Raw genomic sequence first — 18,796 nt, forward strand, 5'->3', positions numbered from 1 at the left:
CAGTTTTTTTATTTTTAATACATTTGCAAAAACCTCAAGTAAACTTATTTCACGTTGTCATTATGGGGTGTTGTGTGTAGAATTCTGAGGAAAAAAATTAATTTAATCCATTTTGGAATAAGGCTGTAGCATAAAAAAATGTGGAAAAAGTGATGCGCTGTGAATAGTTCCCGGATGCACTGTGTATATATATATATATATATATATATATATATATATATATATATATATATATATATATATATATATATATATATATATAGTTGTTAAAGAAATGCTGAAAACTGCTTGTTTTATAGGTACACTACAGAAAAAATTAAATATGTCAGGTTTTAATTAATGCAGCATTTCTCAAACTTTATGTATTTGCGACCCAAGTTTTCATAACAGTTTTAATTGCGCCCCGCTTACGTTTTTTGGATGGAGCCCACTAATACCAATTTGTTCTTTTTTAATTAACGATATATCATAGATGCATATTTTATTATAACTACTTAACTTTTATTGACATTTATCTAACTCTCTATTTATTTTTCTAGTATCAGAATGTAGTTTAAGTTAATTTGCTTTGGTTTCAATAGATGTATTTTTCATATTTTTGAATCTTGTTTTCTTTTTTTCACATGTTCGCGCCCCCCTTTTTGTTACTTTGTGCCACCCTAGGGGGGCCCGCCCCATAGTTTGAGAACCACGGAATTAATGAGATGCATTTTATTTTCTTTTATACCATGCAAATTATGGACACATATTTTGTAAATATTACTATAAGTATTTATTTTAGTATTTTTATGATCACTGGACAGCCTTCATTTGCTAACAAAAAATGCACAGTTAATACATGTGGTCTACAGTTGAACTATAAATGTACACTTTAGTAAAGGACATAAGGCTTGTATGCGTCTGGTTATGTAGGAGCTTAGTGTTAAAGTTTTTAAAACAAAATTAAAATAATTGGAATCTGTATCGGAAGCAGCTGATCAAGTAACATGAAATCGGTGAATGGTAATTGGTATTGTCAGTAAAAAAACCTGATCAGAGCATTTTTACTTGCATTGAACAATTTTGTCCTACCTATAAAAAGTAAGTTTATTTTTGTGACAGATCAGAATACTTTTTTGTCCCTCAGTCTTTAATGCGATGAAAACTGGATCACAATGTTTGAACTGGAAACAAGTAAAGAAAGAATCAAAGTAGTACTTTTACCCTTACTAATAACATATGTGAAAGGAAAGAGTGACTTAAGTTACAAAATTGAGTTACAAAATTAGTTAGGAACTTTATCATTGGACCTCATGTTTAACTGACAATAGTCTTTCTAGCTGAAAAGAGAAGAAATTTAGATCAAACACTTCTAAGATGGAGAGTACCAATCACAAATGGTCAGTTAGAAATAAATTTCCATCAAGTTCTAATGAAATACATAATGCAAAACTGGAATTGTCATTGGACTATGTTAACAGCAGAAAATGAATCTAAGGAAGAGAAATGAAGAAAACCTAAAAGAAGAAGAAAGCAAGAAAACATCTGAAAATGTTTGAGTGAACCAAGACATTTATTTTTGTGGTACATGTTAGAATTCACTAAACTTTTAAATTTAAGGGTGTGGTAGAAGGACTCAATTCTGGTATAGAGTGAAGCCAGCAGGTGGCAGCAAAGTGCCATAGTACCAAAAGGCAGCACCCAGGAGATGCCAAGCAGCCCAACACTGCTTTTCCAATAAAACCAGAATTCACCAGGAGCTAGAAAAAGGAGGGTGAACCATTTAAAGGTAATTTTTGCTTTCAAGCATGTAGAAAGTCTAATGCTCTTGCACTAATTAGATTAAAACTGCAGAAAGAAACATATATACAGTACAGTGTTTTTAGATTGTATTCAGACTTCTTCACTTGTTAGACATTTTGTTATGTTGCCACCTTAACACGATTTTGGATTTTTTTCAAATTTTGCCAATTTATTAAAAATAAAAAACTGAAATATCACATTGACATAAGTACAGTAGAACCCTCATATCCATAGATGCGGTTTCTGTTTTTCGTGATTTACCTTGGCCCGAAAAATAATAAATGGATATTTCCAGAAATAAATGATTGCTGCATTCCATGTGCAGTCCAATTCCAGAGACGTGCCAAGTTAAACTATAAAGTAGCCTTAAGCCTTTTGCGTTTTCACTGTCCACATTCGCTTCCCCGTTATCATAGTGTTGTAAAAATAACCCTTAATTCTCTTTTGCCCAAAGCACCAAAGCAGTTCAGCAAAGCATAAGAAACGGTCAAATGCTTCCCATCAGTGAAAACAATGAAGAATGGTGAGTACCCACAATAGATTAAGATATTTTTTAAGAAATAAATTTAAATTGTGTATGTGTGCAAGATATTTTTCATTTCTCCATCATTCTTTGAAGGTTACGCTAAAACATTAGAATCCTGTTCTAAGAGAGAGAGAGCACACAAGTATAATGATGTACAATGTATTTTATTATTACTATTTATTAGAGGTAATGTCTTATTGTGCATTAATTTATCAATTAAACTTTATCAGAAATATGTACAATATGTAAACAACTGACATATAAGGTTCGCTATTTTCAAGCATTTGCGGTAAGCCTTGTGTCATGTCACCCATAGATATGGGGCTTCTGCTGTATTCAGACTTTGTATAAGCACCTTCGGTAGCTCTTACATTTAAGTGTCTTCTTGGGCTTCACACACTGGATATGGGGAATTTCAACTATTCTTCTCTGCAGATCCTCTTAAATTCTATCAAACTGAATGGTTACCATCTTTGTATGGCTGCCTTCTGCTCTATCCGGAGATGTTCACTTAGTTTAAGTCTGGGGTCTTTAGTCCTTCTGGAAGTTCCTCTCATGTCCACACAGGTTTTCTGTGGCTCAGGCAGAATGACCATTGGGTTGTTGGTCAAGTCGTTTACCGAGGCCCTTCTCTTCCAATTGTTTAGTTTGGCTGAACTGCCAGCTCTAGGAAGAGTTGTGGTTGTCCAAAAATTCTTCCATTTAAGATTCATGGATCGCACTGTGCTCTTGGGAATCTTCACTGCTGCAAAATATTTTGTCGCCTTCCCCAGATCTGTACCACAACACAATCCTCTATCCAGGCCCTGTAGGCAATGTATTTGATCCTCATGGCTTGGTCTTTGCTCTGCTACACATTGTCATCTGTGGCACCTTCTATAGACTGGTGTGTGCCTTTCCTAAACATGTCCAATCAGTAGAATTGATCACATGTGGACTTCAAACAGCCTGTAGAAACCTCTCAATGATGATTAATGGAATGGGATGCATCTGAGCCAGATTTCAAGTGCCATAACAAGGGTTCTGAATACTTGTGTCAATGTGATTTTTTCATTTTTTGTATTTTTAACAAATTTGCAAACATTTTGAAAAATCCTGTTTTGCTTTGACATTCTGGAGAATTGAGTGCTGTTTGATGAGTGAATAATAATAATAATTTTACCATAAGGCTGCAATATAATGAAATGTAAAAAAGTGAAGGAGTCTGAATACTTTTCCATAGACACTATACAGTAGATATAGAGGTGCTTTATATACTCTTACTTAATTTTTTCTGTTTTACACTGTGCAGGACACAAATGTAAACCAATTTCTTATTCATCAATATACAGCACTTTGCTGTCTACTAAAATGTAAGTCATATTGAAAACTTGTAAAAGAATTTGTGATTTGTCTTTTAATTCATTTTGTACAAAGGCAAGTGTTGAATCAAGTAAAATGATTGACCATTGCAAAAAACATGCAAGGCAATTCATTTTCAACTCTAACATTTTCATCTGCTTGGCAACATAGGCTTTAACCTATTAGTGACTACAATATCTCCATAGCCCTGTGGACACATTATCAGGACAACACATATATGCAGAGTGGAGCCAACTGTTACTGAAAAATAATATCCTGGGTTGGATCCAGGAACATTTCAAAAATATAATGGAGATAAAATAGAAATCAGACTTAGCCATGTAGTGGAAAATGGCATAAGGAGTCTTGTTTTACAATACCATAGGGTGTTCAGCATTGTCCGAAGGTTCAGCAGTAACAAAAAAAGTAATTTTAACTAATTAATTATGCTATAAAAGGTATGTGTTCATACAACAGTCAACTGTAAGTGTTGGAGTGTGAAACCTGTCCTGGAAAGACCACTTATCTTTAAAGCAAACTGAGGGCACAATTAGAATTTACAGAAAAGTAGGACAAAAAATTTATTTTAACCTTACACACACTCTTAGGAGGAGGAGGAGGTTAGGAACACGTGCTGATACAGCACATTACCACTTAGGTTCAAGATTTAAACATTTTAATTTGGACTTGTTATTCTTTCAGTTTTTTCGATAGTTTCCTCTATTTTGAAGCAGTGAGTGCTCTGAATTGCCTGGTAAGGTGACAAAACCTGTGCAGCGTGTGACATTAGCATGACTGTGCTTTAAAAGAAGCATCTAGACACGACTTGAGAGACAGCATTCATGTAATAAAAATAAATGCAAATGCTGATAGAGAAAACATTCAGGCTTTGAAAATATGTACTTATTTTATTTTGACTTTTGATTATGGCTGGCAGTTTGATTTGGTAGGTGATTCTTGTCTGTTCTGGGTGGTTCTTTGTTATAAAACCAATAAAAAATGATTGAACATCTGTCCTGCGATTTAAATAATCTCTGTTTTGGTTTCCCTTACAGTCTAATATGAACATGATACGTATATGAGTCTAATATGAACATGATACGTATGAGTCATCATTCTGAAATAAGCAGTAACAGTAATCAGTAGTCAATACATCACTGTAATTTGTGCGCTAATGTATTTCCTGTGTATATACATCTGTATATGCTGAATTGACCCATTTATATGTAGATATACCTTGCATTTATAACATATACTGGTATAATGGGAGAATAAGATGATTTCTGAAAGTATAGTATGAATGGTTGGACTGAGTTCAGGAAGAAAGAACATAGTAAAAAAAATTAATTAATCAATACAGTTTACTTACTGGTCTAAAATATAATGGTCTAAATGTGCTACTGACTAACAGATAATGATGAACTTTAGTGCAAGAGTATGTTTTTATGTTGTGTGCACTGTAGTATACACAGCTTAGGTTCTCTGGCTGGCAGTATAGATACCTTCACCTGCCAAAAATGTAGAGTTAACTTAGAGTTGGTCAGAAAAGCAGGTGCTTTGGAGGGCAGCAATAGGAAATGGATAGCAAATAGGCAAACTGAAAATTGAATTGACTTTGATTGTTTAGACAGTTTAGCCATTTCTGATTCAGCTTCAGTCTCTCCATTCCCCAAGGTAGTCAGTGATCAGCCAAAAGCAACAGCACTAATTCAGCCACAGGGTGAGCGGATACAGTGAGATGTGAGTCTAAGAAGTCAAAATGCATTCCATCAACACCCAGGACAGCAGTTTGGACCCAGAAGAGATACTCAGCACTAAGCAGCACTTTTGTCAAGGTTGACAGCAACAACATGTGTGTAACTGGTGATTCCATTTCTCAGAATATTAAAATAATAATCCAACAGGTAAAGTAAAATACCTTTCAGGGGCAAAGGTTAAATTAGATTTTCCAGCCAAAGATAAAATATCCACTTTATTGCTACATGTCAACACTAAGAATAATGTTTTGCAGTAATCTGAGGTATTATAAGAACTTAATTTATTATATTTATATCATATATTATATTTATTATAAGAACTTGGACCCTGTGATCATCAGAGGTGACTGTGTGCAGAGGGTGCAGACCTTTAAATATCTGGGAGTGCAGCTGGATGACAAATTGGACTGGACTGCCAATACTGATGCTCTATGTAAGAAAGGTCAGAGCAGACTATACTTTCTGAGAAGGTTGGCATCCTTCAACATCTGCAGTAAGATGCTGCAGATGTTCTACCAGACGGTTGTGGCGAGTGCCCTCTTCTACGCGGTGGTGTGCTGGGGTGGCAGCATAAAGATGAAAGACGCCTCACGCCTGGACAAACGTGTTAAGAAGGCAGGTTCTATTGTAGGAATGAAGCTGGACAGTTTAACATCTGTAGCAGAGTGATGGGTGCTAAGCAAACTCCTGTCAATCATGAAGAATCCACTGCATCCACTGAACAGTGTCATCTCCAGACAGAGGAGTAGCTTCAGTGACAGACTTTTGTCACTGTCTTGCTCCACTGACAGGCTGAGGAGATCGTTCCTCCCCCACACTATGCGACTCTTCAATTCCACCCGGGGGAGTAAATGCTAACATGACTCAAAGTTATTGTCTGCTTTTACATGCATTTTTATTACTCTTTAATTTAATATTGTTACTTTGTATCAGTATGCTGCTGCTGGATTATGTGAATTTCCCCTTGGGATTAATAAAGTATCTATCTATCTATCTATCTATCTATCTATCTATCTATCTATCTATCTATCTATCTATCTATCTATCTATCTATCTATCTATCTATCTATCTATCTATCTATCTCCTTATTCACCAAGGCTAAAAGAAAATGTGGGAACTAATTGTGAAATCTGGCAGCCTTTTATAAGATTTAGCTATAAACTATGATCATGCAGTGTTGATGGAGGGATTTTAAACTCCACACAGATGTGGAAACTGAAAATTTCAGCAAATGATTTACTAATTTGTTAAGCTCAGTATGGTTTTTCCAGATTGTCAATGCCCAACTCATTATCATAGCCACACATTAGATCTAATTAATTCTCACAGAGTTGAGATTCAGAATTTAAATATTACTCTATTAAATGAAGCTATTTCTGATAACTACCTATCCACATTTGATTTGTTTTTGCCCTTTCTAATACACTTGTAAACACTTGTAGATTAAAAGTAGGGCAGTGCAACAGCTGGATTGTAATTCTGAATTTGCAGACATTTTGAGAAACTGAAGTGCAATTGTGGGCAACAATTTAGATCAGCTAACATCAAATTATAATGTGACGTTAAAAGAGGCAAAACCAACAAACTGTAATTGCCTTTACCTCACTACTAGCACATAGATTTATCTTGTTCAACTGGAAGAATTGAACACCACCACTTTCAAGTCAGTGGGTAATGGATGTTCTATACTATTTGAAATTACAAAAAATCTAATTCTCACTTAAAGGATCTGTTCAAAGTTGTTTTTTTAAATATGGCAAGATCTAAGCAATAACATTTTAGAATATGCTTCCATTTCGGGGATAAAGGTACTCTTCCTTTCTTGCTGCTTTTAAACAGTAGCTTTGGTTGCTGGCTCTCCTCCCTTTCTCTTGGGTAGGGGTTGAATTTTGCTTTGTTAAATAAAAGAGGTATTGGATACAGTAGATCCCATTAAAACAAAAGTGATTAAAATACATAGATACTCTCTCTATTTTAAGGAGAGTACTCAGGCTATTAAAATTGCAGTGGCAAAAACTGGGTGGAGAGCAACAAAGCTGAAGATGTTCCATACTGCATAGACAGGAAATGTTAAAAATATTAAAATCTCTCTTATGGCTTACTTAGACAACTATTCTAGATAAATAGGTGACAACAGAAAAAATCCTAATGTACTGTTTAGGACAGTGGCTAATCTAACAAATAAGTACTCTGAACTGCAATGCAAAATCCCTACACACATTAGCAGAGCACATTTTATGAACTTCTTTCATCATAACATTGAAAATATAAGGTCCCAGATTTCAGTGTTACCTCTCTTAATATTACATAGGCAAACCTATCTAGCCCTGCATGCACCACTGTAGTAATTTTAATTTGATAACAGAACAGGAAGTCATAACTTTAATTTCTAAAATGAAACATACTACCTGTCCCTTAGACTCAATCCCAGCTGAACTACTGGAAAACATAATGGCTGTACTGGCAGCACCCAATCATATCCTTAAGGTTGGGTCTGATTGGACAGCATGCACTAGTACAGCGCATTGCTGCACCTGTCACACAATGAAACAACTAGAATTCCGGTTGGCAATGCCCAGGCAGACACGCAGTCTAGGCTCAACCTGAAATGATTATCTGCCAGAGCCAGGCATTACGTGAACGTCCCTTGGCCTGGTCCAGCCACACAGCAATTATAGGATGCTGCGAGCCATATCACTCTCAGGAAATCATGCCACATGACCGCAGTGCCATAATTGCTGTTTTAAAACAGCGGTACCCAAGCATTCTCTGAAGAGACACAGTACCAAAGGAGTCCAGTCTTCACCTCAGGTCACTGGATAGTGTCCATGTCTCGCAACCATATAGCAACACAGGGAGCACCAAGACTTTAAAAATATTGGGAACACCCTTTCCAACGATCTCATGACCCTCCATGCTCTCCCAATCTGTCTACTGACTTCATAGGAACAGTTATCAGAGACATGAACATTACTGACAAGGTAAGTACACCTCTCGAAGAGATTGACATTCCCTCCTCAGAGAGACACACTGCTAATGGCTATGCCCAAGAGGTCATTAAAGGCCTGGATTTTAGTTTTTATCCAGGACACAAGATCAGTGAATCTCTCTTCACCAACAGATGCCCTACAGCCGCTGGACCCCATGACCCTCCCCAACATCCAATCCATGCAAGCATTGAACAGGATAGAAACATACTCCTGACAAATGCCAAAATCAACTGGGAAAACTGCAGGTTCTACCTCCACTCTGCACAGCACTTGCAGTACCAGTGTAAAGGCAGGTCATGATATCCAGCAACTTTAGGGTGATTCTGTAAAATATTTGGATGTCCCCCAGGGCAGCTCGATCAAGTGAGTCGAACACTTTATGAAAATTGACAAAAGCTGCAAAGAAACTCTGCCGACATTCGCATTTGCACTCAATGAAAATCCATAGTGCCAGGATGTGGATGATGGTAGACTTCTTAGGCGTAATCCCAGACTGCTCCAGTCGCTGGGAGGTGAGCAAGTGATCATGGATCCTATTGAGGAAGACCCTAGCAAGGACTTTACCAGGTTCTTGATGCACCAAAGTGTCAGTAATCAGGCTATTACCTAAAAGTCAGAGCTAGACCCACAAACAGTAATTACAGATCCTGAGTGGTCATGCTTCACCTGAGATGTCAGAAATGGTCAGAATACAGAAACCACACTAGCCCATGTTGTAAATGACATTTTAGTATCCTTTGATGAAGGAAATTTGACTTTAGTGCAGTATTTGACATCTTTGACCATTTTATTTTATTACATAGGCTGGAAAACTACATTGCACTATCAGGCAGTTTCCTTGCCTGATTTAATTTTTATTTAGCAAATGAATTTCAGTATATGCAGTAATGTGCTGATAGTACTCCAGTATTATACTCAGAAGTTAAATAAGGTGTCGTGCAGAACTCTGTATTCTGACATTTACTGTTTTGACTTTATATGCTTCCATTGGGAAAAATCATTAGAAAAAATAACATTAATTCTCTGTCATGCACAAATGACACCAAGCTGTAATTTCTTTTAGACCAAACACCTTTCTTTGGTATCCTTAATTAATTATGTCAGTGAGATAAATGAGTGGACAAATGTGAATTATTTATCTCTAATTACAAAAAAAAAATGTTACTGGGGAGAATGGTGCGGACTGAAACTTTCAAATTCAGCTGGAATCACCATTAATTTTATTGATTCAGCAAGCAATTTAGGAGTTAACTTTTTTCCATCTTGCAAAATTAAGACATTTTCTTAATAGTCAGGATACTGAGAATTTAATTCATGTATTTACTTATAGTAGGATTGATTACTAAAATGCATTATCACAGGCTTTCCAAATCAGCTTCCAGTAAATTCAAAATGCAGCTGTCAAAATCATTACAAGAACTAGAAAGTATGAGCACATATCTTAAATCATAAAACTGACTTCCAGTTAATCTTATGGCTGATTTCCAAATCCTCCTTTTAATATACTGTGTAAAGCCTTAAATAGCCAATGAGCTTTTTACCTATCTGACCTTATCATTACTTACAAAACAGATCACACATTAAGAGTTCAAGATGCCAGCCTACTTAAGATTCCAAGGGTTAATAAAATAATACTGGGAGGTTGTACTTTTAGTTTAAGGCATCTGAAGCTGTGGAAGGATCTGATAGATGTTCCTTTCAGTATCAACCTTCAAATTCAAGCTGAAAACTCCCTACTACTTATTAATGTCTACTAATATTATACCCTGACTAGAGCTGCTGATTAGCTGTGCATACTGCATTTCTGTTTGTTAGTGATTTGTACAGAAATAAAAATAATAAAATATTTATAAACTGTCATCAATTACTACAATTATTATAAACCAGTGCTAAACCTCGTCTATCTGTTTATCTTCTTGAAACCTTGATGTGGCACTACTCTACTGTCAAGCTGCTCTCCTGTGTAAGGAAAAACCATCTTAGATAAAGGAGCATTGGAATTGACCAATTAAAATTAGATGGCCCAGGAGTGACTGTGTTTGACTTTGTCTTGGACTTTCTTACAATTGACCATGGAGTGTCCAGAGGTTTCTTTCCTCCATGAATGCTGCTGACTGGTGTTTTTGTTTTCCTCTCCTCTGTTGTCATCTGGCTATGGTTCAATAATTATTCAATGGACAGAAATTGTTGGTTTCCATTTATGTTAGTCAGTTTCAAACAGCATTGTTTTCATGTATACTAGGAGGCTTCACAACCTGCTCGCTTCGCTCGCCAACCCACCCATGCCTGTGCTACGTACCAGCCCCTTCGCATCTCTGCTGCTCGCGTTGTGAAGAGGGGACTGAATGCACCCTGAGGAGATGCAGTGGTTCCCTTGAAACCCCCTTTTAAAAGGTGATACAATGGGAAACAAACAGGTTTTTTTTTACCTCCTATTTGCTTGATCAGCTTCTGGCTCGCTGCTGTTGCCGTGCTGAGTGATCTTCATCTCACACGGCGCTTTGAACATTTAAAAGCCTGTACAGCAGCTGTCCTTTTGTCACACTGCTTTGTTTTTCTTCTCCCCTAGACATCCTCTGCTCCTGTGGGGGGTCCTGCTCCTGAGGCACACCCCTATGAAGAGGAAGATTTTCTATTCTTTTAATTGAGAGATGGGACAATCCCTTCTGACTACACTTGGAGCTCGATTCACTCCTGAAAGAGACTTATGTTTGTTTGAAGTGTTTGAATAATGTTTCTGTCTCTAAAATCTCCTGTGTATCTGTGGAACTCTGTGACCCAAGCATGACAGCATATGTGGATTTCACTTTCACCAAAAAACAAATCTTTTAATTCTCACGGATATGCCTCTTCATTGGGAAGAAACACTACTTTTCCCTGATGGCAACACGAATTAGATGATCTACAAGTCTCCGCCTTAAAGTTTAAAATCTGAACAATGTATTTGATCTCTTTTTGCTGTTCCGTTATTTCACTGAGTAATAATTTCCATTTGTTTGTGCTAATGCGATCATTTTTTGAGACTTTCGAATTTTAGTACTTTCATTATCTCTAACCTGCTCTGCATTTGTGTCACACCAACGTTTTTGAATTCGTACGATGTTCTCCTTTGTCATCTACTCTTTTTCTTTTATTTCCGGCCCCAGGCGTGGTTAAATCTCTTGACACGAAGTCTTGTTTCGCAGGACGTTAAAGTGTCTCTCGAAGAAAGTCACGTCTCATCTCTCTTCCCAAGATTTTTTATTATAGAGAGATTTAAATACATCTCTGTCTTTATGTGTACTAAGTCAGCATTTAGTAATGTGTAAAATTTATACTTGCATTTTACCTGAGAACTTGTCATAGTGCTCTGGTCCTTCACTCAGTGAAGTAAGCTATACAAAAGTAAACAGAATTGAATTGATTGTTGTACTAAATGCCAAAAGCACTGCTTTACAGCATGTCGACCGTTTCAATATTTTCTGGCAAGCTTACAGCTCTCAGTGGTCTTACAAATATATCCTACACACTACCAGTGAATTGAAATTTATCTAACCTCTTGAAAATAGAGTGAAATGAAGGAATTCCTCATTGCTGAGGCACATTAAACTGAATATAAAATCATCTTATCAGCTTTATTATATACTTGGATTTAATATACCTGTAATGGTGAACATATAATTTGGCATTAAAAAGTTGTCCAAGGCCACTAAAACAGTATTTAGAATACAAAACTGCCACTGTTCTGTTAAGAGGTAAATCACAGAAAAATGTTAGGCAGATGCTGTTCAAATTAACCAGAAAATGAAACATAGTCAATAAGAAAGGCAAGATCAAATCTGGAAGATGAGAAATTAAGCACCAAAACCAAAATGCTAATCAGTCTCATAGTAAAAGGCCATAGCCAAATATTCTTTGTTCTAAGTATATTAACAGAGAAAAATAAACACACAAAATCTTTAGTTGTGTGTCCATAATGTTGAACAACCTTCAAGTACATAACACTGACCTTCACAATCTCATTATTCAGAAAATCATCATATCTTCATGCCACGTTCATTATATAAAATATTTAACTTTTGCTACAAAAAAAGCATTTCACTTGATGTCAGATACTACATGAAAGAATGGAGTGAAATTTTCAAATTTATAGATAGGACTGTTCCTAAGTCTAAACATCACATTTCTTTAAAAACAGATTAAGATGAAGGTCAGATGCAAGATTCTGTTATTTAACCAACAACTTGTGAGACTTGTCCTCTTACAGACAGAAGTAAGGACAAAAAGGTAAAAAAATATTAGACAAATTTCTGTAAGCAATAGGATAAAACGATGAAAAGAGAATCAATCAAAACTTGCTACTGTCTATCAAAATAATTTAACACTCAAATGAGATCTGATTTTCCCTCTACCCTTGGGCATCTTTTCTCCAAACCAAGTCATCAGGAAACAGTGGTAAAGACCAAAAACTTAGCTACATTCAATAATTTTGCCAGTGCTTGCCCAGTGTTTCTGGAGATTCTTGCTTTGATGGTGATAATATGTAACTAGTCAGACAGGCCTGTCTGTTTCTACACGTCAAACCCGCTTTAAACGTTATGGTAAGTGCTGTTGTCCTACAATGTTTAGTGTTTTGTTCTTAACTGCCAATATTGAGTTTTGTTTGTGTGGACTCTTACCTATGAATATCAAAAAAGGACGATTTTTGATGGAGCATATATACACTTTGGTCTATTTTGAAACAGATAACCAAATCATACAATATCCTCACCTTGACTCCTAGCACCACTTCTGGCTCTCTGTTTGGGGTAAGGGATGGAACTATGTACCCATTTATATTCAGTGTATGCCTGTAAGGTTTAATAAAATATATGAGAAGGAGACACTCAGAGAAGGCAAAGAAAATGCTAAAAGAACACAGTAATCTCACATGCTGTCCATGATGTCTAGACCAAAGCCATTACTTTGAATTATAAACAGATACACTACTGAGCCATTGACGAAAGGCAAGGGGAAATACCAGCCAAGTAAGCACATCTCACTGGAACAGGCAGGTGCTGAGAAAGAAAGACAAAAAGTCAGTCTGTTACTGTCGCTTCCACTGAAGAGTGTGTGTTGCATTTATACTGCATGGTCTCTACCACTTATATTTTCCCCATGTTAAATTGATATACAATCCTTGAGAAGCACATTCCTGCCAGAATCAGTCAATAAAAGAGTCCTAAGAAGGTCAGGATTGAATAATGCAGGTCAAGACTCACCTGACAGAGTTTTTGAGCGAGTCTTATGCTAAAAACCAGCATAGTCCAAATATTCAAGAGATATCTGTGGCTGGACATGATGCTAGTGCCCATCTTGGCACTCATTTACATTTTGCAAAAACTGGCTTGTGTTTTTGCCTGGGTTTAATTTGTTTATCACACTCTTATGATTTTTCAAAATCTGGAAGACAGTTCCATACATTTGAAACCACATAACTCTAATTGAGACCAAATGCACAAAAATATTAATTACCCTTAAATAACTTAGCCTGAATTAGTCAAACTCTTTGGATACTGACTAAAGTGGAAGCCAATTTAAATCCGAAAACTTATTTATTATAAAACTTATTTATAAAAAATAATAATTTATTATAAGTTTATTATTATTTATTATAAAACTTATTTAGTTATATCCAAAAACTCCTTACTGTCATCCCGCAAGGCAGCAGCACCCAATGTCAGTTCCAGGCTCATGTGAATTCCACTGGCCGGATTGACAGGTTCTTTAGCAATCATAGTCACATTAGGGCTCATCCCAGTCAGGAATGCCTGGCGGGCAACATACTCTGAGGCCACCTAGGAAGGAAAGAAGGAGGTAATAAGAAACATGACTAACTGTTGGAGGGATTTTGACAGAAAACAGATTGGAAAAGCATGCTTACCTTAGTAGAGCAGGACAGGATGACTTTCAGGTAGTAGGGGAAGCCAAAGTATATCTAAGGGGTGTGGAAATAAGTAATACTTTGTAACAGGGGAGAAAAGGCTGCATTTCGTATTTCTTACCTTACAAATAGCCTGTCAAAAACAGATCTGGTTTACTGGGCTTTCCAGTTTACAGTCAAAATGCTTCAGCAATTTGTCTAACTATCTAGGTGGTTGAATATCACCTGACTTACCCTCCTTGAAGATACTCTTATTAACCACCAGGGGATGGTACCATCATAGCAGGCAATCATTGAAAACCCTGTGGATAGCAGCATAAGCTCTATTATGGGATATGAGGCTCTCCAAGCATGTATAGGGACAATGTGGTAGTATCAAAAGGCTACTAGGTTCTATGCTAGAGTCAGGATGTTTTTCTTTGGTGTAGTGGTGGCGCTGTGCTGAAAAGGGGGACTAGGACACAGAAAGAGCTCAGTTTATGTCACTAGAAATCACTCTCCACTTACAGCATTCAGAAACAATCTCTGCACGGCGGAGTTCACCTATCAGATCATGCTGCAAGGAGATCAGTTCTAAGTCAGGCATTGTGAAGTTTGTGGGAGTTCTCCACAGTACTAATCTTCAAACTGAGATGCTTCGTAGTAAGAGTCCAAGGAGGTTAAACCCGATTTCTGTGCAACAGGAGAACACACACACACACACACACACACACACTGTCAGACTAATCAGGCCATCTCAGAGTTACCAGTGAATACAATCTGAATGCCTCTACATCGTAAGTGGAAACTGGATTGGAATGCAAAAATGGTAAAAATAGAAGTGCTTCACAGGTGATGACTAGGCCTATCCTAGGTTCCTAGGACCATCAGTGCCACCTTGTTGTTTAATTTCTTTTTTTCTTCATTTGATTTTTATCTAAATAGCTAATCTAGCTAAATGTTCAATCGATAAACAGCACTACACTAGAGAGAAAAGTGGTATTAGTCGTATTAATGCAAACATTGGCATGTTCAGGGCAAAGTCACTGCAGTTACAGTCCAGTTCAAATAATCATTAGTTACCACAAACAGACTAGCCTAATTACTCTCACCACTTCATTTTCCTGAGGATCCACAGCTTGTTCAACCAGCAATTTCATGATTTTCTGAATTCCGTACACCTGCTGCTGCCTCCACAGAGTGTTGGACACAACCTGAAAAGTCTCGGTTTCCAGGACCTGAAGTTGCCACGAGCACTGCTCTGCCAGGCACAGTGATCCCAGCAGAGCCTGCAAGAGAAACATGGCCTGCACCACTGCAGAAGAAAACAGGATAAAAACAAAAATTTTAAAAAGGAAAATATGTTATTTTAGAGCAAGTCTCTGCAGCATAACCTTGTCTTCTCCTCATAATTTTATGGTGGATTTGCTTTCAACATTTAGAACTGGACCAATGTAAGTGTAACCCTTTTTAACCTCTAAATTAATTTGGACTGTATGCAGTAAAAATGAGCTTTCTGATTTAACTTGTCTCTCTGTTATAGCCATTGGATAATTAACCATGTTGTCATGTTGTTATAAAAAAAAATATGCATAAATGAAGACAATGCAATTTCTTACTTCTTGTTTTAATCAGCCAGTTTTGTAATGTTACCAACTATCCATCCATCCATTATCCAACCTGCCATATCCTAACTACAGGGTCATGGGGGTCTGCTGGAGCCATCCCAGCCAACACAGGGTGCAAGTCAGGAAACAAACCCTGGGCAGGGCGCCAGCCCACCACAGTGTTACCAACTAAAATAATTTAAATAGTCGTTAATCAAAATGTACTTTTAACAAATGGCTGCCTGCCCTGACAACACAACACAAGGGCCCATTAAGAAAATCAAACTCTTGTGCATTGACCATGTCCCTTGAACTTCATAGTATCCTGGCATACCTAAATAAAGCCAGACCACTCTTCAGTATATAGACTACAGTGTTTACTTAACACTATTGTACCAACCATACTGATTAGCAAGCTCTTACACCCCACACAGTTGGATTTTGAATGTTCTAAAAGGAAGACCCCCAACATGTGCATGTTGTTAGCGTTACTTCCTCCACATTGATCCTCAAAGGAGAAACCCACAGAGCAGTGTGCCAAGCACCATTCTGTAAACTTTTTTCTGCTATGATTGTGTGACCATGCATAACTCCACATGCGTCATTAATTTCTTGATAGGACCACCATTATGATCTTGATCAGCAACAATGATGGGACAATTTAAAGAGGAGAGGTTTGCCTTGTTACACAGCAGTCCCAGGACAATACTGTCTTCCTTAATTTGGGCAAAATGAAGGAGCTGGAGAGAAAAGAAAGCATCAGGCAGACCAACGTCATATCTATACTGGAGTATATGACAGTTATAAAAATCTTGGAGTCACCATCACTGACAACATATCTTGGCTAATGTCAAATGTTGTGATTTGCCACTTTAAAATCTCAGAAAGGGGTGCAGTCCTCAAAAACTAGATAAACATCCAGATATGCCCTTACCTAAGGTATGGTCTCACTACAGGCAACCTACCCTCAAGCAGGTGCCAAGTCTGTGCAGACCCAAAAATGGGGTTAATGCTTTTAAATGCCCACAATGAGGAGGACAGTGAAATCATTAAACTGTTGATCTTGAAGGGCAACAAAACCAAGGTGTATTTCTATGTAAAGAATTTATTTAAAGAAAAATGTCAAAATATAGTAATTGCCCAGAAAAGGCATACTTAACAGTAAACAACTGCAAATAATCACAAGCCAGAAACAACATGTTTTAGCAAGAGCTGGGGTCAAATCCAGAAAATCCAAATGAAGCAGAAGAAAATCACACAAAAAAAAATGAAATGAGATCACAAATATAATGCTGAAGCTTCAGTAAAATCTGAGCTTCTCTTTAAATATTAGCTGCAGCAATATCACAGATTCATGAGCAGGTGACCCTGTCTCTTTGTGCTCCACATGCAGGTGACAGGTTAAATAACACAATGCATCTCATATATTCTTAACAAAATCTATAATAGAAAAATGGTTAATACACACAGCATAAAAATGATATTATTACAAAGTAATACAATGGAACCAAGAACAACAACATATAAAATTATACTTGAAAAAGAGCAAAAACATTATTTATATATTGATTTATTTATTTATGTTTTATTTTCAAAAACTAGAACATTACAATGGGATGCTACTCAGTCAAGCAAATAACAATAACTTTACAGGTACAACCACTTAGTTCAAAATGAATACTGAGTAGAAAAATGATGCGAAACAAAAACAGAATTCAACCCCTACCAAAGCGAAAAGCAAAATGAAGAGAAGCATGAGCAAAATAAAAACAACTAACTTTTTAAAATATAATAAAATGATTAATAACATGACAGAGTTGATCACAGGCTCAGCATGCATATTCAAAAATAATATTAATGAATTCCTGTCATGTTTTTAAAACATTTTCTACATTTCCTGCAAAAATTAGATTTTTTCTAATTTAAGATAATATAGGACTATGCTTATCCACTGAGTTATAAAGGGTGGGTTAGGATGTTTCCATTTGAGTAATCTTTGCACCTTAATCCCATCTGGGAGTACACCACATATTGCCGTTAATGAATTAGAAATGATTGTAACACAAAGGCTATCTGAGAAGCATGTAAAGATTTGGGTCCAAAATTATGTTAATTTAATACATTCCCAGAACATATTGCCTAGTGATGCTGGAGCTAGATGGCAACACTTGTAGGTTGAGTCTTGCCCTGGGTACATTTTGGACAATTTTAAATGAGACTAGGGGGCTTTGCCCCCTGCTCACTTAGTTCGCACACCCCCTTACCCAAACCCCGACCCCGGCATGCTATGCGCCAGCCACTTCACATCTCTGCCACTCGCGCTGCTTCAAACATTTAAAAGCCTGTACAGCAGCTGTCCTTTTGTCTCACTGCCTTGTCTCGCGGGACGTTAAAGTGTCTCATCTCCTTACAAGTCTTCCAAGATTTTTTTATAATAGTGGGATAAATGTATGAAAGAGTTCCAATTCTTTTCACATGATGTTACCATGTTGTCAGACTCAATGTTTACTATACAAGATGGTGCTACACAGCTATTTAATATGCAAGAATTTCATCAACCTTGAAAAAAAAAATTCTAAACAAAATACTTTCCTTTAAAAGTACAAATAACACCCTGCACCCATCCCCATCTTAGGTATTCATTCCAAAATGGTACAAGACCATCTGCATTCACACCAACTAATTGAGGGGCAGTCTTTTTTGACCTCTGCTTATAAGACAACTGAAAAGCCATTCGCACTGTTAACTATGAAGTGTTTCTTGTATACGTCAACTGATGTTGCATTTAATGTCTGGTATTGTATTAATTTCCTGATGATGGCATTACACTATTTTCACTAGTCTGTGTATGACATGCAGGTTCAAATGTCAATGTGCCTTGTACACATGATAGTAAATTTGTACTTCAAGT

The 18,796-nt window shown here is 36.8% G+C and overlaps 1 protein-coding gene across 1 annotated transcript in view; it reads right to left on the reverse strand.

Annotated features, from left to right (window-relative positions):
* The window catches only part of LOC120533666 (cation channel sperm-associated protein subunit gamma-like), a 100,931-nt gene that overhangs the window by 64,133 nt on the left and 18,002 nt on the right, over positions 1-18,796 (reverse strand). Inside the window, exons 2-8 of the mRNA XM_039760565.1 lie at positions 15,391-15,593; positions 14,807-14,855; positions 14,534-14,601; positions 14,300-14,353; positions 14,066-14,213; positions 13,307-13,433; positions 13,148-13,226 (exon numbers count right to left, since the gene is read on the reverse strand). Coding sequence (XP_039616499.1) covers positions 13,148-13,226; positions 13,307-13,433; positions 14,066-14,213; positions 14,300-14,353; positions 14,534-14,601; positions 14,807-14,855; positions 15,391-15,593 — 728 coding nt within the window. The remainder of the gene's footprint in view (positions 1-13,147; positions 13,227-13,306; positions 13,434-14,065; positions 14,214-14,299; positions 14,354-14,533; positions 14,602-14,806; positions 14,856-15,390; positions 15,594-18,796) is intronic.

This window comes from Polypterus senegalus, chromosome 8 (genome assembly GCF_016835505.1).
Source record: "Polypterus senegalus isolate Bchr_013 chromosome 8, ASM1683550v1, whole genome shotgun sequence".
In the NCBI taxonomy this organism is placed as follows: Eukaryota; Metazoa; Chordata; class Cladistia; order Polypteriformes; family Polypteridae; genus Polypterus; species Polypterus senegalus.